We start from the raw sequence: 27,002 nt of genomic DNA, 5'->3' as shown, positions 1-27,002 counted from the left end.
CTAATATATATAATGAAGTTAAAACCTATTTTGCATCTCAAGAGATCTCCCCTTCCTCCTGAGGATAATACAGACTTAAAATCTAACTTCTACCAGCCACTTCACAGATATGGACTATGTTATGTTGTAAGCTCAAGACTTTTTCCTAAATAACTCCCATCAGAAAAAAAGTGATGCAAAGATCATGTTTAGAAAAGTAGGCAAAAACACACTTGCTCATACTGTTAGTCACAAGTTTTAGAAACTAAGTTATCAGTATCAGTTTTATTTTTAATTCAATTGAAAAGTTACATCCACATTCATTTATTTTGTAGTCAAAAAGAAGTAATTTGCTATAGAGGATGACTAGATATTCAAGCAGTACAAACCACAGGGAATAAACTCCAGAGCCTTCAGGGACAATCCTAGACATGGAAGAATAATATTTAAAGATATGTTTTGATCAAGCTACAAAGAGAATGGGAGATCTGAGTATTTCCTCTTGATGGGTTTTTGACCCATCTTACAAAAGTTAATTTATAAAGCTGAGTTCATTTCAGAAGAATCTCTGAGATAGGTTCAGGTACCAGGAAATAGCTATTCATACAACTTCAAAAAAAGCTAAATTACAAAAGTACCTAGATGACAAGTCAACACATTTTAATGAAAGACAAAGCTTTCAAAATTTTTTTAAGCCAAAGAACAGTTTGCTTTGCTTTTTTGAAATACATTACATGTAGTAAACTAAGACAAGTGAGAGGTTTTCATTAGAAATAAACTAGAAAGAATTGATCAGACAGTATGACAATCTTTTTCAGAGAAGCAATCCTGACCTCTAGAAAGCAAGGAATAGCTTAGTCTGCAATGAGATCAGTAGCTATGTATGTATGGGAGCACCATGGGATAGATAGCTCCATTTGCTTTGTACTATAAATGGGAAATGTAAATGACAGTATATAGCCTGTTAGTAAGAATTACTGGTATCAGAGTACTTGGCATTTAGAAACCAAACTTACAGACACAGTCAGGAAGCAACTGAATTTAATTTGTGGCAAACTTCAGTAATAGTTCAGAAACTCTGTATTTATATAATTTGCTAGAGAGTTTTGATTTCTTTATCAAAGACTGGGGAGGACTGGTGGTTTTTAAGCACAAATACTAAGCTTCAGTACCTACCAGGCTTTGGTGAAGGCCATAAAAAGGTATACTGTGAAATATATGACATAGTAAAGCTTTTCACTGAAACTTAAAGCTCTTTGTAAAACCTGAATTTCTAAAGATTCTTTTTCATGATATTCATACGGTGCATCATTACATCTATTGAATGAATTGAAGTAAAAGGAATATGAAGATTGATCTGTTAGGGTGCCTTGTTCTAACCATTCCTTTTAGCAGGAAAGTTTTAGTCCACCTGGCTCTTCTGCAGGCAGTAGTTTTTCCTCAAGTCTTTCCATATACATGCAATACATATTAAATCCCCCATCGCCTTGCTGGTTTTAAGACTATTTTATCCTACATACTGCTATCAACTATATTCTCATGGAAAAAACTTACAAAGGAAGTGGAAAGGATTGTAAAACCCCGAAGAACTTAATTTACCTCTATGATTCCTGAACTGTTCTATGTATTTCCTAAATAAATTCCTGATTTCTAGAGGATGATTCAAAGTCTTTAGAATTGTTATTTTTCCCATAAGTGGCATTCAAGTCAAGCCCAAGACACAGGTCTTCACACAATGTAAAGAGATAACACAAATAGAGTCCTATTGCCAAACTGAGAGCAGGCACATACCTGCTGGTCTGACAGAAAACAAAGATAACAATAGGCTCAGGAGTGAGATACATCAAAGGGAAGGAAGAAAAGCAGGTAGTACAAAAGTAGCGAACAGCGGATAAGAAGCACATGAGCAAACAGATTTCCAGAGGCCAGACTGAAGGCAGAGTCATGGTATCACTAGATGCCAGGTGCCTCAGGTTCAGTTGCTTCTTCCTACTCTAGTGCTGCTGCCTCTCTTAGCAGAGTCTTGTACAGTCTCCTGGCTTTTTCTAGCTGAGCCCAGACCCCTCAGGAAGGACGGGACCAGTTCACCACAGATGGGTCCTATGGCAGCATGTGGTCAAGGGACTGACAATGTTTCACCACAAAATCACCTTCCCACCCTTCCTTCCTTCCTCTTCTTACCTCCTTCTCCTCACTCACTAGCTAGTTATATCTCAAAGTTACTTTTATCTTCTTCACATCACATGAGGAAGCATCTTGAGTCCGGAACTAGACATGACTGATCCCCAGCATCAATATTTTATACCATTCCATATCCTTTGAATATTATTTTGATATATATTCAAAAACACACACACACGTGCATGTATTTTATATATAAAACCTTCTGTCTGTTGGAAAATGGAATTTGCTTAGCTTTAATATTAAAGATGACATTTCCCTCAGTTCTAAGACAGATACTTGACAACTGCAAAATGACATAGCTGTTTAATGATTCTGAGAACCTCAAGGCTCTTAAGGTAGCATACATCCAACCTGCTTAGAGTCAACAACATTCAGAGTCCAAGTTCAGAAGGGATCCTTAGGGTTATTTAGCCTGCTCTCTTCTATAACGCAAAATAAAATTTCACCAGGCAATTTCCACATCAAGTCTGTAACTTCTTTCTGAGATAGACGCCTTCTTTGAAAGGACATCAAGTCTTAGAAGATAGCAGTTTAGAAAAACCTAATACATTCAAGTCCTTCCTATGCTCAGTTGCCCCTCCCCCCCCCCAAAAAAAAATTCCACCAACCAGCAAAAGCCAGTTGTCTGCTGGTTTCTGTAAAAATTTGTCTGGGTCTCTTTTTCAGCTATTGAATCTCATTATTTCTTTCTGTTAAAGAAAGGAGTCTTCTCCTTTCAAACATCTTATACAACACAGGATTTAGAGACTGATCACATACTTTACCTCTCGGCCATTAACCTTAAAGAGACTGACCAAGTTCTCTAGTTTCAGTAAACTATACCAGTCAGAGCTACAGTCATTCTGTAGCTGTCCGAAAATCTTTCCAGCTTGTCAGCATTGTTTTTTAAAAAACAGTCCCCAGAACAGAACATAATATTCCTATAATTGTGCCTCTAATACTATATAGTAGTAATAACATAACCCTAAGCTACCCAAAGATAGCATTTAGTCCATAAGCCACTACACTGTACTGCAATTTCATGCTCAACTGGTAATACATCAGAGCTCCAAATCATTTTCTGAGTCAATGCTTTCCAAAATACAGTCTCCTATCCTGAGTGACCTATATTCACGGCTCCTAGCTGTGACTTTCCACTGAGCCGTGTTAAAATGCATGTTGCTGAAATGAATGTAGCCTACCACATGATCAAAGTTGTTTTCTAGAAGAGTCCTCTTCATTTGACACAAGTAACTGCGGTATTTGCAACATTTCCTACAATGCTTGCTTTCTTCTAAATGAAGAAAGATTTGAATAACATCCTGTCAAGAACAATGCATGATCTCCCCCCAGAAACATTCTTTGAGGATTCTCACTTATTTCTGGTGAGTGTATTTTAAATCCATTCTGTATATTGCATCAGGTGCATACATTGCTACTGTAATCAGCATCATACAGAAGTCAAATACCTTTTAGGACTTAAGTGTATTTATGACAGTTGCTGTCAGCTGAATACAATTTAAGATGAATTTGACAAGAATAGCTACAAGAAGTCTCACTGAGCAGCATGGACCATAATATCATTCTTTAGTTCTACACCAGTTATCTTATATGCACAATTGTGCAGCTGCTCAGTGTATTACTTCAATGTCAGTGACATGGATCATTTCATTTGCCTGAATAAACACTGTCACTATAGCATTTTTCCAGTCCTGTAGAACCTCCCTAATACCCTGAAATTCATTAAATATCTAACTCATTAATTCTGTTTATTCTTTTGTCAATTCTCTGACAATTCAATGGGGCAGCTATCAAACCTTGCATATTAAGAACCTTTCAATATGAGCAATTGATATTCTGCATCCTCCCTAGTTACTGTCAGATCAGAAAGTATTTAGTAATTATTAATAAAGTAACAAGATTAGACAAGATTATTCTCAAGTACGGAACAGAAATATATGACAACATCAACACTTACCTACATATGGATCTGTAATATTTATTAACCTTTGCACATGTGTTTAAAACATTTCTCATGGTCTTTAGATGCAATAACCACAGGTTTTTTATTACTAGATTTACCCTTTATTAACAGGGCATTTCATGTCTGCCAATTTACAGTTATCAGTTTCTCCCTTCTCCTCCACTCCCTAGCCCCTGTTTTCCATAACTATTTCTATTTTGCTAGATACAGCTTTACCAGAGAGTAGAAGCGCTGCAGCACCACCATTAGTCCCAATTTATGCAACACCTGCTTTTGGCCATATCACAGAAAAGCTGTGTCTCTTCCCTTAATAGAACCAGATCTGCAACACAGCATTTATATTTTCAGTTCTCAACTGGATGCATTTTGAAATTCGTTGTTTTGAGATCACCTAGGAAACATAATTACCACTAGAACTGTTTCTCTCCATTCCCTTTCAATCTCTTTTGTTCAGACCAGCATTTCAACGCGAACCCCAAGTATTAAAGAATCTAAAGACTGTAAAGTCTGATCATTTCTGTAGTACTAGAAAAGATTTTAGTTTTGCTGAACTGCAAATTAAAATATCTGAAAAAGTAACTGTACACAGATATTTGCATTTAGGATAACTATAGCCTACAACACTGACATCCAGGAAGATAAAGCATTATTGGCAAAGGGAAAAAAAAAACAGTATTTCATATATATGTACATGCATACATTCATATATACTGTTTGTCTTCAAAGTGTGTAATAATCAGGCTTTTAAAGTTTATTAACTACCAAGTACAATGGATATTAAACTGCACAGCTGCTCTCTGCCTCCAAATGCCTTCACAAAGTTGTATCAAGTTCTAACATCTCAGAAATCTGTCACGGAAAATGTATTCTGCTATCTGGCCAACCAAATTCAAACCTCAGTACCTTTTGAATCCACTTGAGTCAAACATAACTTAATAAAGGGCAAGTCAAATTTAGGGCTTACTGCTTTACTGCCCTTCAGGTAAGAGATAGGGCTGCTGTTCAGACACTGTGGCTGGTGAAGGACGCAGAGTGCCTGGGTAGCCTGCGCTCCCCAGAGCCTGCCCTTATCACCCTCTCTCCGTTGTATCTTAAGGGTGTCAAGCACTGCTTCCTTAGGCTGCTCTGATCCAACTTTCACCTGATGCTTGCTTGTTTCAAGAATGCCTTATCTACCTCTTGCAGCTACTGAGCAGTCCTCCTACCTACAGGTTGTTTAATTTCTGTCAGAGATAAGAGAAGCTTTGTTCTATCTGTACCAAGAATAATAATGCAAGATTTGACACTTCCCACTTTCTGCTGCATGCCATTAAAACAAACAAAAACACCTATTTCATGAAGAAAAGCTTTTATGAACATAGAAATTAGCACCTCAGCAGCTGTGATTTGCATTTCTAGTCAGGTTGACAGGACTTCACACACAACTAACAGTGCCTGTTATGCAGAGGACATTTTTGATGTAATGACACTATATCTACTTCTAGTAGCCCTTTTTTCCATTGTCATCTGATTCTATGCAGGATTTCTTGGTTACTTAAAAAAAGTTTTTAGCATTCATCAAGATAAAAAACAATCACAGACAATCTGAACACTAGCCAGCATTCCTCGGCTCCTTCCGGGTCATAACCAGGGAGGAAATAAAGCAGAGACCTGTGACCTCAGTAAAGTTTTTGAAATCAGTTCACAAAGACCTGCCACAGCCAGTGAGAGGAACCAGGACTTCATTAAAACACGTACTAGCAGCAACTTACTGGCTCAGCACATTCAATTAGCTGAATTCAGCAGAAAGACCCCCCTCTCTACTCAATACAGCCAAGCAGCAAAACCCACGAAGGAAACAGCAGGACCGCAGCGAGGTGAGCACCCCCACACAATCCCCTTCGCATAACAGGGCCGCAGCTCCCACGGGCATTTGCAGCAAAACCCGCCCCCCAAACTCCACCCATACCGCACTCCACATTTGCCGTGCGTTGGTGTGTATACACGCATACGTATAACCCACACAGTGATTCAGCGGGGGTGCCAAACTCTACAAACGGGGGCGCACCCCAGGCCCGCCCCACGCGTCCTGCGCACGCCCCGCCCGGCAGGGGCGAGTGGCGCCTGGCGAGGCGGGCCCGGCGCGCGGGGCACGCCGCGGCCGTTAAGGGCCGCCCAGCGCACGCAGGCTGCGCCCCTGAGGCGGTGCAGCGCTTCGCGCGGCCGCGCAACAGCCCCAGCCGCGGCATGGCGCGGGGGCCGGCCCGTCGCTCGAGGCGGAGGCGGAGCCGGAACCGGGGCCGCCCTCCCGCCGTCCTGCCCGCGGGGGCGGCCGCCGCCCGGTACCTCGCGGGGCTCCTGCGCGCGGCCGAGGCGCGCTTGCAGCCGCAGCACCCTGCGCGCGGCGCTCCGCCCTTCCGCCATGGCGGCCGCGCCCGCCTGCCCCCGCCGCCTCTCTTGTAGCAGCGCCCGCCGCGCCATAGGCGGCGCTGCCCGCCGTCTTGAGGCATGGCTGGGCCCCTCCGGCCTCGCCTCGGCCACTGGTGGCGGGGTGCTCGGGGTGCCCTTAGCTTCTGCTTTCCTCTCACTGCTTTCTGCCCCGCTCCGCTGCGCCCCCCCCACCCGCTATATTTTTGGAAGAAGTTGCTAACAGATGTCCACACAGTGTGTTCCCAGGTGCCGTGCAGGTACTTTTGGTGTCGGCCTCACAGTCCTGTTCGTGGGTGTTCAGAGGCCCGGAGGGGTCCCATGAGCATGTGTCCTTCCCCTCTGCTGTTCCAGGTCTCTGCTGGGAGGGCGTGTGCAGAGTGTTCCTCCTGGGGAGGAGCAAGGTGGGGAGAAGTACTCGTTTGAATCACGTTGCTCTCTCCACCACCATCACCAGCAGTACAACAAGCCGTCTCCCTGCTGCGGCCCCGGGCGTCTCTTGGTTATGCCTGCTGTCCAACCCAAGGCCGAGTTTGTCTTTGCCTCAAGCCAGCGAGAGCCCAGCGAGCGTAACAAACCTGTTTTCCCAGACGCTACCTTGTGGAAACAGTGATCCATACAGCCCTACAGTGTGCAGCATGTTGAAGAGGCTGGAGAGCTACCTAATGGGTTCATAGTGCTTCATCTACGCTAATCGACCGAACAGCCCGTGGCCCTGCACTGGCCCCGAGGCAGCCCGTGAAGGCTGGCCTTGTCTGGACTGTCAGACCGCGTTATCCTCCAGGGCGCACACTTGCCCCCAAACTGCCCAGTGGAAATGGCCTTTGACACAAGCTAACTTCCGAATTTTGCCGAGGGATTATTTGGGACTGCATTTGATAGCTGAGGCTAAAACCATGCCAGAGGCCTTGCTAACAAGCAATATGGACAGCCACCTTTCAGTGCCCTGGCCTGAGCTCTGATCCTGTTGTCTTACTAGTATAGACACAGCCTATATGATCTTACCCAAAGTACCTCTTTCTTGTGGGAGTGTAATGGTGATAACTGCAGTTGACCTGGTTGTTTGCTATCAGCCATCAGCAAGTAATAACAGTATATGCTTTTCTTTGTTTATTTAAATATACAGCGTAGTATTTAACAAGCACAGTTATAATTTAAATGTGTCTGTGGAACAGAGTCAGAGGGAGAAAAACAGCCTGTCCCAAGAAACACCATGGCATTTATCCTGCAAAGAGCAACAAGGCAAGTCCATCACTATGGCTGTGCCAGCATCATGAAAAGGTGCAGGCAGTCTCTGCCCCCCAGAGGTACACCAGATGAGGAATGGGACTGTTGTTAGCACTGGAATCATTTGCACTTGCTCATACAAAGTTCAGTTATCTGCTGATAATTAGTAAGGTCTGTGGTATTTCTGTTGTCTGTGTGGCTGTAAGGCTGCTTAGTGGCTGACAAACACAGTGACAAGTGTAAGTGTAGGAAGGCCAAGCAAACGAGGGTATGACCAGCACCCATAGGCATACTACTGCGATTTTAACATACAGGTAAAGGTAGCAGGCACAGGTGACAGAATAAAGAAATTGCACATGTGCTTCCTGGAAATCTGGGTCTGTTTCTGAGTTCTTAGTCCACGTCTTACTAATCGTTAAAATGCATGCTGGCTATGTGATAGTTGATATGGATATTGCCATGGCAATCACAGCAGTATTTATTGTAGAAATACTTCCCAAGGTGCATCCACATTCTGAGTGCTTCTCAATGACTGCAGAGCTACTTTCAAAAAATGTCTATGAGCCAGACAATTCCTACTTTACAGCCACAGAAGAGTGCTAAGGTCCAGGCTAACAGAAATCCCATGACATAAATTTGACTTTAGATAAAATTTCTGTGGCTGGCAAGGTCTATCAAAACTCTTCTTCCCTATCTAGGTATTTCATCATCAGTAGATGGCTACGACATACTTAAGCTCTGAAAATTTTTCTGCGTGACAGTGCCAGATAGCCTTGAATTCAGTGCAACATATATCAATGGTAGTCACTTTCATTTAAAAAATTTCATTAAAATATTGGTGGTGGAACTGTTGTTATCCATCTTTCAGATAGTAACTTAATTGATAAAACACTCACCCAGAAATAAGGAGACATAACTGCTACCAATCTGTTGCATCCAAGTTACAGAATAGGTTGCTTGAACTCCCGCTAGTTTGTTGCCCTCAAAATCTTGGTATAGGCAAAAGGAAAACATAGGATATACGAAGTCATTTTAGTCTAATTGAAGTATTGGCAATCATATCAAAGAATTATTAGTTCAGTTGCAATGGTAGTAACACAGTTCAAATTAAATATGGTTAAAATGGCATATATATACAAACTTTCTAGTATCTACCCCTTTCTCTGATATTATGCCCACCCTTCCGTTGCCCCTGTGGGTCTTAGCATCAGTGATTTCATTCTAGGGAGGAGGTGTCTGGAAAGACATCGAGATCCCCAGTCCTTCACCAGGAGGAGGATGTTGCTGATGTTAATGGTTTCTTCCTTCTCACTGTGGGATCTAGTTGGGGTCATTTTTATGTTTGCTAACATGCTCTATACCTTGCTCTTTTTTCCTGGGTCTGTAATTCTACCTAATACCCAAATTTATTATATATGGCGTGTTTTACATATGTTGAGTATTTATTCTTTCCTCTCTTCTTACCCCGAAACTGTTTTTACCCAGCTCCCAAGGTTGCATTCTTTTGCTGACCGTTAATTGGCCCTGGGTGAGTTGGTTATAGCCCCTGGGGCCTCCAGTATCATCCTCTGTCTATACTTCCAAGGCCTCTGCCATCTTCCCATGCCTTTACTCCGCTGTGCTGCATTTTATTCTAGAATCATAGATAGTTTATTCTATGCAGGAGAACTATTTGTTGTAGAAATCTGTATAACTATAGATGTTGCATCATACAATTGTACAAAGCTAAGTAAAAATTAAAGTAAGCAATAGTTACCTGGTCATTAGATAATTGCTATTACAAGCTAAAACAAATCTCCAAGCAAGGCAAGAGGAGTCCGGACAAAGCCTGATGGCTCCTGATGCCTGTGTCATTAGCTTACCGCAAAGCCTTGTGGCCTGTTACTAGCAATGGCACTACAGTATTTGCTGGCCTATGAGGTTCATAAAGCTCAAGGTCATCCTGAGCCCAAAGGTGAAGGGACATTCAAAGCCACACATCCCACATTGCAGGAGGGTGTGCCTGTCCCAGGCTATCGAAAGGGACCTGTTGAAAATGGGCCAAAATGCAGAGAGAAGTGCATAGTGAGCACGAATCAAGCAGCTTGACTCTGTAAACCACCAATGAGAGTATCCCTTTGAAGAGGGGAAAGTCTGCTCAGGAATTGGTTATATATTTTACAATTACGTCAGTGAATAAGACTCAGCACTGGAACAGAACACAAGCCATCAAGGGGAAGAAACCTTTTTTTTTTTTTTCCCCCACATTGTGATTGGTTTTGTCCTTTTCACACAATATTCAAACTTTTGCTGGAAGGCTTTAGAAGGCATCTTTTTTTTTCTTCTGTCCTGCCTTACTTATAGCCTGATGGTGAATGCATTTTTTGAGGGGAACAGCATTTTGAAGTACCACAACTTTCAGCGTGGTTCCTTTGTGACTTATATAAGGTCACAAAAAATGTATGGCAGGGAATCAGTCTTTGGTCTACAGAGCACTATGTTAGCTGTGTAGCTGAAATAGGACCTCTGTCATGGAGCTTGCTGGAGCTAAGTGCTTGCTTGAAAGGCTTGAAGCTGAATGAGTCTGTCCTAAAAAGATATGTTTGCCATATTTTTTTGGAGGTTAAGATAGAAAGATAGATCGATCAATTGATCACCTACCATTCTTTAAAACAGTGTGTGGGGAAGGATTAAAAAGAGTGTATCCCATCTAATTGCAGGGGAATTTTAAGTGGGCAAAAGAGGATTACCTTTTTATTTGATATTTGCGTGTTAGAGTTAGTACCCTTGCAAGTAGATCTTATTACAGCTTGGCAACACATCTAACAAATTTATCAGTGCAGAAACCAAAGTAGCCAGTAGTGCAATAGTGTAGTTAGAACACTCGGGTTGGCTATAGAAGATCCAAGTTGAGTTTCCTGCTGCAGACTGGCTGCCTAGTTCCCACGCTCGTGTAAGTCTTCCACTTTATAGAAGTAATTAAGTCATCTCTACAGTATGTACTGGAGACTTCATCAACTCTACCTTAGAATCAGCCGTCTACAACTAGTTAGTCTCTATTTTTCTCGCCCTAATAGTATGCAATTACTTACAGAAGGTGGAACTTATACAAAAAAAAATCTTGGAAGAGATTCAGCCCACAGTCGCATTATGGTTAAAGTCATCTTGGATTAGGGAAGGTGAGGTTCAGATCCTCATATGAATTATGCATTTAAAACTGGGTTTCCCACATGTTGCTTGAAAGCCTTAACTGCCAAGCTACTGGGTTTTGCGGGATAGCGAAAATCTGCTCACTGCATTTCTGCACAATTATTTTGAAAGATCTCAATTTCATTCCATTGAAGAAGAAAATACTTCAAATCTCAAAAACTTTCATAGAACAAGGAAAATGTTACTAGCCCAGGTCTATTTGGAAAATTTCTCGTATTGCCTGTCGTAACTTTTGCAGAGAAAAGGATTCCCAGCTTACTTGGCCCTTCAAACCTGGCAGCTGATGCCGATTGTTATGAAGATGTGTTTGTTTGGCTGTTGATGTGGGACTCCTGCCAGGAAGAGCAGAAATTGCTGCACGCAGGTTAGCTCTGATAATTGCTCTGTGTCGCTACATGCCGGAGAGCTGTATTTTGCTGTCAGCTGAGCTCGGCAGGTTGTAAACTCTCATCCCTAAGGTCTTCACTGCGCTGTACTACCTGTGTTTTTTGACTTTCTGAGGAAACTGTGAAACCAGAAAGAGAAATAGGCTCTGAGTGAGCTAAGAACAAGAGCTAGGTGAAAGTTACAGGGGGTGAATTGATGTGAAAGGCTTGACTGACCAAAATTAGGCACTGAACTGGGAACTGGAGTGATCAAGTGTTGTAAGAGGTCTGTCTCTTGAGGGAGTTCTGCGTGACTAAGTCAGAGTTGTTTGTTTTGCTGAATGCAGTTTCATTTCTCTAAGGCACTTTCTTTGGAATCAAGGCCTGTGTATTTGATCCCAAGTTTGCCTTTATTCAGCAGCTTAAAAAGCAAGAATCCTGCATTTCTTTTCAGTCTTTCAATTGAAAAGACTTCACTTCCCACAGAAATACAGTCTACTTTCAAAATATCTCCAATCTGCATAAAAAGCTTCAGCCTTCCTAAAGGCATTAGGAACAGGATTACCCCATATATTCAGACCAATGCATTTAAAAAAGGGTTTTTTTCATACAATTTATCACAGTAAACTAAATATAAGTTTTGGGGTGCATAGTATTTGGCCAAGTATACGTAAACTCAGAGCAAACGAAGTAGTCATGATCTGAGGCTGGGTCTAAATTTTGTTAAGATACCTTTAGTTGAGCAAGGTAGATCTCCACAGAGGCATAGGCATGATGCTAACATTCCACCAACAAATCAGGACATGCTGCCTTTAAAGAAAAGGCTGTGCATTTTCCAGAAAGAGTGCAGTAATGGATTAGAAAAGATTGTACTAACTGCCTTAAAGGCCTGTCTTTGTTGATAGAAGAACTTCTCCAATTGCTAATTCTGGCTCGGGCACATGGAGCAGGTCATAAAAGTTACTCTTGTTTATTGGGTTAAGAACAGACCTCTTGAAAGGTTTTGAAACCTCTTTGCTTTCTTTTCCTCTGAGTGTTAAAACATGACTACGTGACCTGACACACAAATTGATAGTATTTTCCTTAGTCACTCATGCAGATCACTAGATTGCGGCAGCAAATTACATTTTTTTCCCCCCAAGATTCACTCATACCTGAAAGGATACATCTTGACAAGAAAAAAGCTTAAGTTACTGCCAAAAAACGTATTATTGCCTCTTTAAAATGAGAAAATAATTCATAACTTGATTGAAAGAATGTGTATCTTCTGTGGTCAATTATAAAAATATTTTTAATAGTTATTAATTGCTTTCCAGTTGGAAGGGAAATAATCAGAAAGATGACTTATTATTTTCAAGATACAAAGGAAAAACTATTAAGAATATCTGAAAATAAAGAAGCATATTAAAAATCAATTGTTTGAATTTAAAAAATGTATCATAATTTGCAGGTAATCCTGATACCTTTTACTTTGGAAGAGACCTTGTTGTATGCAAATTAATGGAAAATGAGAATGACTATTTACTTCCAAGATCAGCTTGAATACTGTGTGATAGCCAAGTATGCTCTCAATCGTCCTCTGATCTTGAAGACCAAGTAATTAAAGTTTCTGTGTTTTTGTCCTACAGTACAACCAAAGTTTCAGAACTATGGGAGGTGTCTGACGATTGTGTCAGTATTAACACACAGATTTGCAGAGGCATGCCCAACGAGTTGGGTATCTATACACTGCACAGCTGAAAGGACGTTCAGTGTTTTTTGAAAATCAGGAATGAGTTTTACATTTTCAGTGGCGGTATTTCCTCATTGTATTTTTTGTGTTTTTTCAACGGTGAATGATATAGGGATGCTGGAAAGACATTTTTAGATATTGAATGAAATTTAAATTTATTTTACAATATACTAAAAGATTTTTAAGATATGGTATTAAAATTAGAATAATCTTTATGTTCTGCAGGTTATGATAGTGTCTTCATTCTGTATCATAAATATCCCTTTTATCAAAAAAAAACTAACCAGAAAACAAGAGAAAAAAGAGATTACATTCTTTCTCTGAAAAATGTTGACTTTTCCAGACATCATAAAAGTTATAAAAATTGATAAAAGTCTGCATATGAGTTGTTAGAAAAGGGAACACTGTATACTAAGAGTCACTGTTATGTATATGCTTTGGGAGTCTTGTATTAGAAAATAATTTGTTCCATCTACAAAAACAAATTTTTTTTTGATTTCTTAAAACTCATGAAGCGTAGTGGGGTATATTTTCTTTGCGCAAAAAACTTGGTCAGTTTGCAGAAGCTATTACAACTGATCCTTTTAAGGCAGAGCTTTAAAAAAGTGGATAATAATTGTCCATGTAAGGAGTTTTATTAATAGGTTGAACTGGAAGATAAAGATATATGGAGATGCATTAAGCTGATGATTAATGTCATTCCACATATTAAATGGATGTTTAGGATGACTGAATAGTATATTTTAAGCAGTAGAAATCTACATGTGAGAAAAGACATATAATATACCAAGGGGAAGTCCCTAAAATATCTCTTGAGATAAGGCTTTGCCCTTTGTTTTTTGCAGCTTGACCCTTCGTTTTCTTCAAGAAAGCTGATCATCTTATCACTATTAGAAGTGCTTTGCAGCACGTCCCTCTCCTATACTCTCATTTCATATGTTTGGCAGCATCCCACTGCCCATTCTGTTTTTTCATTTTTGTGTAACTACAGGAGCACAGCAGGGCCCTTTTGTTCAGTATGACAGGTGTTATTTTGCAGTAGTTGTTGCAATAAACCCTCTGAGCCTGAAGGTAATACAATAAATCTGCCAGTTTAAGCTTTACACAAAGTACAACCAAGAGAAAATCTTCGCTTTTTCTGACTTCCGCTTTCCCCAATGTCCTTCCCTTCCCATGCACAGGTGCTCACACCGCTTTTACCTCTGCAGTGGTATGAAATGGGTCTGGGATGTGGGCATTTGGCTTCAAATTCTTCCTGAGTTGACTGGCCAGAGGTGAAGGTTAAATATTTCAGTGTATTTTATAACCCAAAAGTTAGGATAACTTCAGAGGAGAAAAGATGTGAGCCAGTGGCTTTCAAAGCCAAAGTAGGTCTCTAACACAGCAATGACCTAACGGCAAGAAATAGAACATGACCAGGAAGGGCAGGCAGGCAGGCAGGCAGCCTCCTCCGCTCTGCCGGAGCCAGGCACCAAAAGCCTGAGAAAAGTGGAAGTAAAGCTCCAGCTTTCCCTTGGCATTTCCTGCTGGTTATTTCCGACGTGTCCCCACAGAGCATACGGGCCTTGGCCCAACCTCGCCACCTCCCAGCATCGCCTAGGAAGCCAAGGCACCTGACTTTGAGGCGGGGAATCCAGTGGTCAGCCCTCCAGTTACACGGGGCAAATTTCAGCCCTCGTGGATCTACCATCTTCACCTTCCCCTCCTTTTCTTCCTCCTACCTGTGTATTTTAAGGAGCCAGGTTTGTTCTGCTGGTTTCTAAAGGCCAGGCAAGCCAGGGAAACTTAATTCCTTTGGCTGGGTAGCGGCAAGGAGAGAGGCACAGAGAGGAGGGGTCATTTTAAAGAGCGCCCGAGCGCAGACTCCGGTCTCTTTTGCTCATTGTGACAGCAAAGGGTCACGCCAGAAACCGCAAGCTGGGATTTACCAAGTGCCCTCTCATCTTTCTCTCCCTCTTAGTTTTACTACTTTTCCTCTCCTGTTGTCTTCTCATTTTTCCTAGAAAGAGGCATTTGCATTGACAGCTTCTTGGACGGCTCTGGGACAACATTTTTCTGAGGAGGGTAAGGGATTTTAATTCCTGATTTTGATAATGCTTAGAAGACAAAATTGTAAAGGGGGGAAGGTTGTTTGTTTGAATGCATTGTTTTGGACCCTGGAGTATCTTTTGGCATGAGTTGTTCTTAAACTGAAATAAATTAGGTAAAGGCAAAAGGCTATAGAAAACCAAAGCATTCAGGATTTTCAGAGTTCAGTAACTTTGATTTATTACAGGATTGTCTGATTTGTTTCACTGGTTTTGCATTTCCTTTCACTTTTTTGCTTATACAGTAAACTAGCTAGGGAAATTTCTGTTCACGAAAAAGTATCTTTCAGGAAAAAATTTAGAGTAGACATTTTTTAACAAACAGCTTAAAATTTCATGTTTAAATGAGCTTTATATTGACTTAGTGCATTAAGTTTCATACGTGCGCATTAAGTGGCACATGTATGAAAATCTGTAAAAGTTATGGGTCTCTAAAATATCTAGACCCAAAAATATGATTGCCAAAAGAATATGCCCTAGCCAGCTGTAAAGTTGTGGCTATAAGTATAAAAAGCTATAAATATGTGGCTAACATAGAAAAACACATCCAAAAGTTTTGTTTTGTTTTTACTCTCAGTGAACAAATGGACATTATACTTGCGATAACATAGTTTTATTGCAAAAAATTGTGCTAACCAACAAAGTATACTCAGAAGAGCAGATACACCTTCAACTGAACCTATCTTAAAATGGCAAGCTGCTGGGCCGTTGCTATTCCTGGAGGTGACTCTGATAGGTCTCAACAGATGCAGCTCCTGGAATGCAGCCGCCGCGGGGGGAGACAGGCAGCAGCTGACCGCCGCGCTGGCACAGCCACATTTGGGGATCACGGCTTGCGCCAGCATGCAGTGACACTGACACTTGCAGCACACATGGCCTTCCTCCTCTCCTGCTCTGCTCATAATCATCACCCCTCAGGGGAAAAAAAAAATCCTGGTACTCACAGGCAGCAACCATTCCTTTCTATAATTATAACATTGTTTTGTTAAATGCTATACACTTAAAGAAAAAATTATGTGATGAGGTTGTAGATTGAGATATTAATGGAGATTTATTTCTTAATTTGAACTACTAAATAATCCAGTTTTTTTGTTTTGTCATTAAATAGCATTTCTCCATGTTCTGTCTTTTATGAACACAAGGATCACAAAGAAAATTAGCTGCTGTAATTGTTTTAAAATAAAGGATATATTGAAGATTAGTGCTATATTCAAACAATGCTGCTGTCAGCAATTCGGCTTCTAACTTAAGTTTTCAGGATCAGTGCTTTCCTTCTGGTATATTTACATATATATATTTTAAATAGCTCCTTTAAGGATTACTTACGAGCCAACTCACAGTGCGTTTGACAAAAGCTTGGCTCTTCATTTCAGCAAGGGTTGGAACTTGCCTAGAGCTGATATGTATAATTCAAACATCTATTCTAACAAAACTGTATGGAAATAATTATTTCCTTCACACATAAAGAATGTGTTTAAAATAACACGTTCTGCTAGAGTTTGCACAAAATCTTTTTCGAGGAAAAGTTAGGCCCCTCTCCCTCCCAAATCTCCTCAAAATCCTAAAACTAAGATTATAATAGTTTCAAATTATTGATATGGAAAAGCAAGCAAAATGTGCTATGAACAGAAGGTATTTGTGAATCTGACATGGGAAATAGCATATTGTAAGTCTAATAAATCTGAAGTTACAAACCTGGAAGCAATTTGGATCAGATCCTAATTCTAAAATCAACATAACAGCATACCTAAAATTCACTTTCTCCTTTATGTTTTATACTGCTAGTTTTTGAAAGACTTTCTCCCACTATTAATATTTCTTGGTCAAATTTTGAATTAACTTACCTGTAAATCCGTACTAGCCCTGGAGTAAGGATGAACAGGGTAGGGGCCTGTATCTTTTCGATGCTTCAGACTAGTGAATTCAGATCTAGATGCTGAATGACTTTAAAATATTTTTACAAAATTTTCCACTCTAGCAAACTCATTTAATGGTTAGAAAGGGAAGTTAACTTTTTGAATGTCATGAGAATAGGGGAGCATGATTTTTGTAATCTTATTTTTTTTAAAAAGAATTCTTTTAGGTGTATTCTCTGTAATTTGGGTATCTATTGTAATTAATAAACAGCGACACTCCAATCTAAGCCAGTATAACTGTTCTTGGGAAGATACATTATATCATGTGTTTTATTCTTATATGTTGACAAAGTTTAGATTTGTTGCATAATCAGTCAGGTATTACATTTTGCTACTGCAATGTAGTTCTAAACCTTTTCATTGTATTTTTAGCAAACTCTTGACTGTAATAGTTCATTGCAGTCATGGCACCTAAGAAGAAGAATGTGAAAAAGAACAAAGCAGATATCAATGAAATGACTATCATTGTGGAAGATGGCCCCCTAAGTAAACTAAATGGCTTGAATGGACTCTTAGAGGGAGGAAATGGTTTCAGCTGCATCTCATCTGAAGTTTCCGACTCATCGTATAGCCCAAATCTCTTGGAAGGTCTAAGCAGAATGAGACAAGAAAATTTTCTTTGTGACTTGACTATCAGTACCAAAACCAAATCTTTCAGTGTTCACAAGGTAGTGATGGCTTCAAGCAGTGACTACTTTCACAACATCTTAAAAAAAGATCCAACCACGCAAAGAGTAGACCTCAATGATGTATCCCCATTGGGTCTAGCTACTGTTATCACCTATGCTTATACTGGAAAACTTACTCTCTCACTTTATACAATAGGTAGTATTATTTCTACAGCAATCTATCTTCAAATTCACACTCTTGTAAAGATGTGCTGTGATTTTCTAATCCAAGAAATCAGTGTTGAGAATTGTATGTACATTGCCAATATTGCAGAAACATATGGACTAAAAACAACCAAAGAAGCAGCACACAAATTTATTAGAGACAACTTCATTGAATTTTCAGAAACGGATCAGTTCTTAAAACTTACTTTTGATCAGATTAATGAACTTCTTGCAGATGATGACTTGCAGTTACCTTCTGAAATTGTTGCATTCCAGATTGCAATAAAATGGCTGGAATTTGACCAAAGAAGAGTAAAGTTTGCTGCAGATCTTTTAGGTAACATCCGTTTTGGTACCATCTCAGCTCAAGACCTCGTCAATTATGTTCAAACTGTACCGAGAATGATGCAAGATGCAGACTGCCATAAACTTCTAGTGGATGCTATGAATTATCATTTGCTTCCCTATCATCAGAATACTTTGCAGTCCAGAAGAACAAGGATTCGGGGAGGTTTCAGAGTGTTAGTTACTGTTGGGGGACGCCCTGCACTAACAGAAAAGTCTCTTAGCAGAGACATCTTATACAGAGATCCTGAAAACGGATGGAAGAAGCTTAGTGAAATGCCTGCTAAAAGTTTTAATCAGTGTGTGACAGTGATGGATGGATTTCTGTATGTGGCCGGTGGGGAAGACCAGAATGATGCCAGGAACCAAGCCAAGCATGCAGTCAGCAATTTCTGCAGGTAACCAATTATTTTTAAGAGTTGGAGAAATTGATTCCCCACAGTGCAGGGAGATAGACCAAGCTGGATTGTGAAGTGCAGCATGTACAGTCCAAGCATATAGAAGGAGGACAGGGTAGGGGGAGGTATGGATGCTATTCTGTATTAAATTTTGAATGAACAGTAATATACGACTAAAGTCATGCAAAAACTCCACCATGGTTACAAATGCACATTGAGAAGTGAGGAAGATTGAGAACACTTACTCCAACTGGAGGAAATAAATAACACCTATTCAAATATTAAAATTATGGGAGGCTCTAAGGTAGCATTAAAATGCACAAAATCAAACAAGGTGAGACTTTCTAAATTTCAAAAGCTGCTGATGCATCACAGAAAATTCTGAAAAATAGCCTTTAGATGTTATAATCTTGCCTTTCTTCTGCACCATCCACCATACTTTCACCAGCTTTTATACTTCATTTCATTTCCTGTGGTTTTTTTATTTCTTAAGAGTAGGAAACAATGTCACGGTTTCTTGAAGGCTATATTTTTTCTTCTGCAATGCCTCCAAATAATCCCTGGTTTCTGTAATATTGCCATTCCCACGTACTGTCATCCAAGAACTGCATTGGTGATAGCAAGGTTAGAAGAGGGTCAGTCAAGGTACTACTGTATGTTAAGCTATGGGGAACTCCTACTAGTTTATAAATAGTTTGGCCTAAAAGCTGGTGGCACAAAATAGCTTGAAGAAAAGGTTGGAGGTGAGAAAACTCAGCTTTTTGTCTATTAACAGACAATTAAAAGGTAATGCCAATGTACAGCTATAGTCCTACCAATGTTTCCTCTTCTGCTCCCAGAAGAAACATGCAGATAACCTCTTCTGAAGAGATCAATGAACTTATAAAGTTAATGCATAAGGAATGTTCTCTCAATCATTTTTATTGTGTAATCTAATTTGTCAGAAGAATACATCATGCAGATTAGATTACTTTGTTGGTCTCCAAACCTTCTGCCTTAAGACTATGCCTCACCTTCTCATAAGGCTTCTCGTAAAGCTCATAAGGTGTTCAGTCCACGCCTTGGTTGTGTGGATGATGAAGGGATATTTATGGTCAGGCGAGTGTTTGGCCGTATGGGTTCTGCTCTCTGTTCTGCCATTAACCTTGGACAAGTCAGCTTTCAGAGCTGACAGATAACAATACTGTATGTAAACTAACATGGTCTTTTTCTCATATGATTCTCTAGTCCCCTCACCATGCAATAGAAGAAATTTATGGGCCTAATTATGTACCTTGCTCACAATCTTATCCTAAAGAATCATAATTTTGTATTTGCTACCTTAAAATTGCTCATTTGAATGTCAAGGACAGAGAATGTTATGTCAGACAGGTATGATATTAGGAAATAAAGATGTCGTTTCCACATTAATCTAATTTGATATGAATGACATGGAAAGAAAAACACCTACCATTTAAAAAGTTGGCAAGTATAAATCACCACCTAACACTTTTTAAAAGTGTTTGAGTAAATTTTGACATCTTTGTTTTTGTAGGCCTTTTGTAGGCAAAAATTGTAAAAAAGTTTAAAATTTTCCATTGAATGCTAAAAGAATCACTTCCCAATATTCTAATGAGGTTGCTATACAAAACCGAATTACAGGAATAAGTTAGATTTGCTTTATTGAAATAATATTGTTTGGAATGATATAAACACATTTTTCAAAAGTCAAAAACTGAATTTATTTGGAAATTTAAACAGGAATACCAGTTTCATTCCACTCACTTCTAAAGGGCTAGGTAAATAACTAAAATAAAATAGTGATTTAGAAACTCCACAGCTGCAGCAACGGGAACAGATGTAGGATTGTAGAATTTACCGTAGGAATATTTGAGACAGTTACCCTCTTTTTTTTAATGCTTTCAGATATGATCCTCGTTTCAACACATGGATTCACCTGGCAAATATGAATCAGAAGCGTACCCACTTTAGCCTGAATGTATTCAATGGCCTCCTTTTTGCAGTGGGTGGTCGCAACTCCGAGGGGTGTCTCTCTTCAGTTGAGTGCTATGTGCCTGCAACAAATCAGTGGCAAATGAAGGCACCTCTGGAGGTGCCACGGTGCTGCCACGCTAGTGCAGTGGTAGATGGTAGGATCCTGGTCACAGGAGGTTACATAAATAATGCTTATTCTCGTTCAGTGTGTATGTATGACCCCTCTAATGATAACTGGCAGGATAAGTCCAGCCTTAGCACTCCAAGGGGATGGCACTGTGCTGTATCCCTTTTGGAGAGGGTCTATGTCATGGGTGGCTCACAGCTGGGAGGGCGAGGGGAAAGAGTGGATGTTCTCCCCGTGGAGTGCTACAGTCCTTACACAGGGCAATGGAGTTACGTTGCACCCCTCCAAACTGGAGTTAGTACGGCAGGGGCCTCAACACTTAATGGGAAAATTTATTTAGTGGGGGGCTGGAATGAAATAGAGAAGAGATACAAGAAGTGCATTCAGTGCTATAACCCAGATCTCAATGAATGGGCAGAGGAAGATGAGTTGCCTGAAGCCACTGTGGGAGTATCTTGTTGTACAATATCCATGCCCAACAACAAAACAAGGGAGTCCAGAGCTAGCTCGGTTTCTTCTGTGCCAGTCAGTATTTAAATACTGGCCTAACCAGAAATAAATAAAGACGTTTACCTGCACACCAGTATAATTAACCCTTTAAGTAGCATTTTTGTGCTTATATGGAAAAAAAATTGGCATTGCAACAGCTTTAATGATGCAAATTGGCCAGTTTTCATGATCTTTAATACAGGTGGTGTGAAACAGCATATTAGAGATAAGATGAATTTTATTAACAGGAACAGATAGTTATGTAGTAGGTGTTTCATTCTGTTCCTGGTTTTGCCACTGACTCACTGTGTTATCTGTGGCAAATCACTTAATTTCTTTGTGCCTATGTTTCCTTACCTGTAAAACAGAGATGAAACTTGCTTCAGAGGGTTGTTGTGAGGCTTTTTTAATACTGAGTTTTAAATGCTTTCAGAACTCAAAATGAAAGTCAAATATTACTAGTAATAAATCTCAACATACTGTAGAAATGTGCCATGTCATCATAAAATTGGTCAGTTTTGTTCTTTTTTAGGCATTTCATATTTTGAGAAAGGCATTTAAAAAAAAGCTTTTGCATATAGTATGTACATATGTTCCCTTTGGGGTAGTGATATTCACAGAAAATTTTTCAAAACATGTTCTCCTTAAGAAGTTAGAAAGTGGTATCTATTGTCTGCAATGAAACCCTTTAATTCTCATACCTAATGCTATGACATGGCTTTCAAGAGCAAAATCCACAAAATACATTAGCTCCTCTAACCATTATGGGCCAGACCCAAGGACCTGCCTTCCGTGCCAGGTTGCTCTCCAAACCTCCATGTGTGCACCAAGGAGCAGATCACAACCGCATCCTCCTCCACAGTCCAGAGAGACTCTCCTGTCACTCCAGAGGGGAGGCAAGAAGGCCACTCAGTTTATCTCCTCCTTTTCCTACACTTCCTGTCTATGCAGGGATGTACCTCCAGGTTACATTCTCTTTTCTGAGAAGGCCCTCACCAATCCAAGGAGCCAGGAGCTGCCACAGCAGGGGGGAAATCTGGAAGCCGAGTGCATGCCAGGAGGCACCAAGGGCTAATGGTGTCCAAGCACGGAGAAGAAAGATGCATAGGACAACTTTCCTATTCAATATTTATTCTGACAAATTTCCAGTGGAGTCAGAACAAAGGCTGAATAAATACTGCAGGATCTGACTTTAAGAATAGAGTATATGGGTAGAAAACAGTAAATGATGGGAAAACTGGGTGAAATAGAAGACGCTTTCCTTAAAAAGAACAGAGAGATATTTTAACACCTTTCTTACCAGATAAAGACACAACATGACCCAAACTAACCTTTTCCTGGACAAACCACTATGTACCTACTTTTCAAGCCTTCATTGCAGCCTTCTTTATTATCTGAGGAGGGCTTATTCACTTTTTTCCAAAGACTAGACTAATGCTGAGCCTGTTGAGGTCTGTGAAGTTTTTCCATTGATTAGAGTTGAGCCTTTGCTCATCCCAAATTATCTTCTAAGAATTTTTTTCTTATTTTCAGCACATAGTGGGGGAATTAATCATGAAAACTAACCCTATTCCCTTAGCCAAAAGGATATGCATCCCATCATGTCCCCTGAGAGTTTGATAGCACATGATTGGCATCAGTAATGAATGTCTACACCCTTCTGTTTGGGAAGGAAAGAAACAATAAAAGGAACTAAAATTACTTAATATAAGCCAAATGGTAGAAATTCACTCTTCTAACCAATTCATAGAGCCTTCATGCAGTTTCCTCACGTTGTAATTGACACCTCCAAGATACAGTGCCAACTAGAAAGCACACGCATAGCAGTGTTTACAAGGCAGCCAAATTTTTATCTCATTTGCAAAAGGGGGACTCTATAAATTTGTCCCTAAGTGCAGACCTTGTTGAGGCAAACATTTACAGGACTGTCATAATCTAATTGCTCTTTGTTACAGTTACATATTGTGCATCAGCAATGTGCGTGACACAGTAATGCCAAAGTAATTCACTCTGTCATCTGGTATTAAACAGTATGGTACTCAGTCCTGTTTTCCAGTTCTAATTTAGTTAGAGTTCATGTCTCCCTCCTGACTACACAATTTTAAATCCTGATTTCTATTTTTGAGTACTGCATGTTGTTAGAATATACTGCACTGCAATGACTTTCTGTCAAAGTAGTGCTGCCATATGGGTTTGACTGATGTAATGTGTATATAGTTACCCTTTCTTCTCTTTAATTCAAATGAATAATAATCCAAGTTTATAGTCACGGAACAAAACATAAAATTGTATAACAGAGTAAGATTGGTTTGTTTTAAGTACAAAAAATGCTGTTCTTGCCCTTTTCAGTGAGGGAAAGCATTCTCTTTGATGAGAGCACAATTTCCCTTTTCCCAAAGTCATGACCAAATATTCCATATGAAAGTATTTAAGAAGGCCTTTGAAAAACACATCTGTTCCAATAATTTTTGTAAAATTACAATACCATTAGATGTAGTTTCTTATCCACCCAGGCCAATGAAGTCACACATATGCATATCCAATTATATCTGAATATGTACAGCAGATAGCTTTTTAGTTTTTCTAAGGCACCCATTAAATGAGTATCTAGGAAGTGAATAAACAATCATTTTGGCCTCAGATAAATATGGGATGAAATTGTGTCACATGCAAGTGCCTTTCTTTCCGTTTACGAATTCAGTGCTAAAATGGTACGAGTAGTCAGATGTTGTTGCAAGCTTTCCTCTTTTGCGAGCCAGCATTTCCTGTATGTTAACAATGATCTTCTGTTTCCCAATAGCTATTTGTGAATTATGGGCTAAGTGCAATGAAATGCTGTCTACTACTTAAAGGGTTAAAAACTTTGGGGGCCAAATCCTATCCATCTTACAAAAAAGTCCTGTTGACTTCACTGGGACGGTTGAATACAATGTATAGGATTTCACACTCTTGGTCAAATTCTGGCAGAACATTACATATAGATGCCTGCCAAAACTGCCCATACCCGGAAGCAAGACCACTGTCTCAGCTTCCACTGCCCTTCGCCACAAGAAATTGATAAAAAAGTGACCTAGAACAGGAGTCAAGCAATATTGGCCACATATTCCTGCCATTGCACAAATTAGGTATGTACTTCAGGCCAAAAATCTTAGGTAGATGAACAAATAGTATTGTTATTAGTATAGCACTCCAGTGTGGCTTTATATTGTTTTCATTATTTTCTTTAAATATCTGTTTAGGGTTCAACTGCACATTGAGCCAGGATCTGGCCCTTAATATGTGAAAATACCTGCTGAACTTCATATTATTTTGATCATACCAATGTACTGCCCTAGTTGTGACATTTTTATGTACAATGTTGTTTCATTAGAACTGTTAAAAATGGTTTGTATGTTACGTGTTACGGAACAGTTTTCTATCTTTGTCCAGCACAGTATTTTCAATCCCCAAATATTTAATAGGAACAGCTCAGTTGAACTGGAAACATTGTATATCCCCAAAATAAATTTTAAAATGCAGTTTGGGAAGTACTGTCTATGATAATATTATCAAGTACAGCAGAGAGCTTCCAACTACACAAGATGCAGATTGTTAAAACAACACAGGGATCTTCTTTAATGCTATACTACCAGTAAAAAAAAATGTATGCAGTTATCTTCAAAGTTCCTTATGTCCATGCATTTTATAGGCCATAACATCTGCGCTTCAAAGGAATTCAAATCTGAAAATAATCTTTCATCAATCTAGGAGTGAAACAGTTTGATAATATTTTGTTTTCTTGTTTCATCATGCTTGTATAGGTGCATGAGTGTGTTATAAGGTCATGAGAGAGGAACTTACTGTTGGAAAGTTATGATGTAAGGGAGATTTTGTGCTTAGTTCTTACTAGATGAGCTCTAATCATTTAATCTCTTCCTGGAGTGAACTCATAAGATCATCTGTGGTTTAATCAGAGTGCAGTAGACTTAAGTGCCAAGTTGTAACTAGCCAAAGAGGGAAGTAGACTATATTATAGCATCAACCAAAGCTATGAAATGTTAAAAAGTGTGCCATGTTAAGATTTTTAAATGGCAGTTCATGCAGGGAAAAATATATGATGAATGAAATGACTGAATAAGACCTTCATTTATATAATCTTCAAACCTTGCTTAGTTGATCCTGCAGTTCTAACTCCTTCAAAATCCATGCTGGGTTTAGAGGAAGCTTTGCTCTAGTAACAGTGGGGTTTGGGGATTCTAGGCGCAGACCCTACCATCACACAAATAATTGTATGAGCCTGAATACCTTCTTGAATTCAGTGGGACTTCTTTCATATACGGTTATTCTCATGTGTGTATATTTGGAGAATCAAAATCCAAGAACTAAATGCATGGGAAGATAAGTATCAAAGTCCAATGAAGGCCAACATGGAGTCATGACACTGATCCTCAATATTCAGCTGTCCACTTACCACGCAGGCACATGAAATTTTTAGAGACTAGCTTTCCCTATAGGGATTAGTTCTTAGGGGGCAGCTGCTCAGTGAAATCCTCTGTAGACACCCAGGGTTCTTGTGCAATACACAGGACGGACATTGCAAGGGCCTCCACATCAGAAAGTGGAAGACAGCCACTTAGCACAGTCAGCAGACTAAGACTTAGTTCCCTGTTTGAGAAATGTGCGTTGGAGGGAAGCACCTACTTCTACACACAGCTTTCACTAAGCAGCCTTTGCTTTATACTATGTAACTGAGGCAGGTCAGCCTTTCTGATGAAAAGCAAGACTCAGTTTTGAATTGACTGTAACTTGAATTCTGAGTTTCTTTGAATCCTCAGTCCATTGTAACCTGGGTTTACCCACGCAGAGACTTTTGTTTCAAATTCTGAATCTACCTATTTGGAGGATGATCTTGAAGCCGATAGACCTACTACAGTCTCCTGAATTTTTTGCAAAGAATCTTTCTATTCTTTTGTCAAAGGTCTACTCTGTATAAATAATCAAAAAGTTTAATGCAGCTATTTGCACTCTGACTCCAGCCTGGTGGAGTCACACTGGGCTGTTATATAAATGATGTGTTGTCTTTTTTTTTTTTTTTAACTTTTTCCTTCTCCCTAACTGAGTGACTATCCCACAGGGCACCAAAGAAGGTATTGGTGCACAGATTAATATAGTACATAAAGCTCATCTGTGACTCTAATTCAAAGGACCTCATAGCTGCTGGCCACAGTAAAGAAAAGGACAAAGTCTGGAATGCCTGTTGGGAGAAAGGAGTGAAAAATTAGTCGTTGGTGCTCCTTTGGAAGTGTGGCACTTCTCAGAGCTCTGTTCCCGGTTGCCTAAAGAATAAAGGGAAATACCTGGAAATCTATGTAGCTTGTATGAGAGATACAGATAATATCAGATGATGAGTTTTGCCATGCAAAAGACTAGTATGAGTTCATTGTTGTCTCAATGAAAATTAAAATTTCAATAAAAATGTAGTTCTTTCATAAGTGAGCAATTAGTAAATATATGAGGAATTCTTAGTTGAATTCTGTTGTTAAGAATGGGAACACAAACATACATACACTGGATGTTACATTAGTTGATGCCCTGGCTGCCAACATGAAAAGTTAAGAACGTAACTTATTTATGTAGAGCAGTTTCCTGGTTTGTAAGTGTTAGACATTTTGCTTATATAAATAGGTTTCTAATTACACAGTTTTAGGATGGAATGCAATAACACAAGGGAACATATTTCATCTAAAAAAAATCTACAAATGTAATGTGAGAATGTTATCTTAAAACATTAAGATTTGTAGTGTAGCAA

General features: G+C 39.6%; 2 protein-coding genes across 4 annotated transcripts in view; one reads left to right on the top strand and one right to left on the bottom strand.

Moving 5' to 3' along the window:
• The window catches only part of LOC112984893 (elongin-A-like), a 19,441-nt gene extending 12,901 nt beyond the window's left edge, over positions 1-6,540 (bottom strand). For both annotated transcript variants that reach the window (XM_064508576.1, XM_064508577.1), the window contains exon 1: positions 6,452-6,540. In XM_064508576.1, the coding sequence (XP_064364646.1) occupies positions 6,452-6,529 (78 nt within the window). In that variant the 5' untranslated portion in view covers positions 6,530-6,540. The remainder of the gene's footprint in view (positions 1-6,451) is intronic.
• KLHL31 (kelch like family member 31) lies at positions 5,782-27,002 on the top strand. Of its 2 annotated transcripts, XM_064508575.1 has the most exons (5): positions 5,782-5,982; positions 6,887-11,312; positions 15,049-15,109; positions 17,421-18,624; positions 20,530-27,002. In XM_064508575.1, exons 4-5 carry the CDS (start codon positions 17,453-17,455, stop codon positions 21,260-21,262), a joined length of 1,905 nt encoding a protein of 634 aa, XP_064364645.1. In that variant the 5' UTR covers positions 5,782-5,982; positions 6,887-11,312; positions 15,049-15,109; positions 17,421-17,452; the 3' UTR covers positions 21,263-27,002. The 2 variants fall into 2 exon arrangements, with proteins under 2 accessions (XP_064364645.1, XP_025958869.1); XM_026103084.2 differs by lacking the exon at positions 6,887-11,312.

This window comes from Dromaius novaehollandiae, chromosome 3 (genome assembly GCF_036370855.1).
Source record: "Dromaius novaehollandiae isolate bDroNov1 chromosome 3, bDroNov1.hap1, whole genome shotgun sequence".
NCBI lineage: Eukaryota > Metazoa > Chordata > Aves > Casuariiformes > Dromaiidae > Dromaius > Dromaius novaehollandiae.
The sequence above is the reverse complement of the archived record's forward strand: the minus strand, read 5'-3'. Positions and strand labels throughout refer to the sequence as shown.

What these genes read in the sequence shown, in the direction of transcription:
- KLHL31 (XM_026103084.2), top strand. Translation starts at nt 17,453, where the DNA reads ATGGCACCTAAGAAGAAGAATGTGAAAAAGAACAAAGCAGATATCAAT. An exon ending in GCAGTCAGCAATTTCTGCAG is followed by an intron (nt 18,625 to 20,529) that starts GTAACCAATTAT and finishes TAATGCTTTCAG; the next exon opens with ATATGATCCTCGTTTCAACA.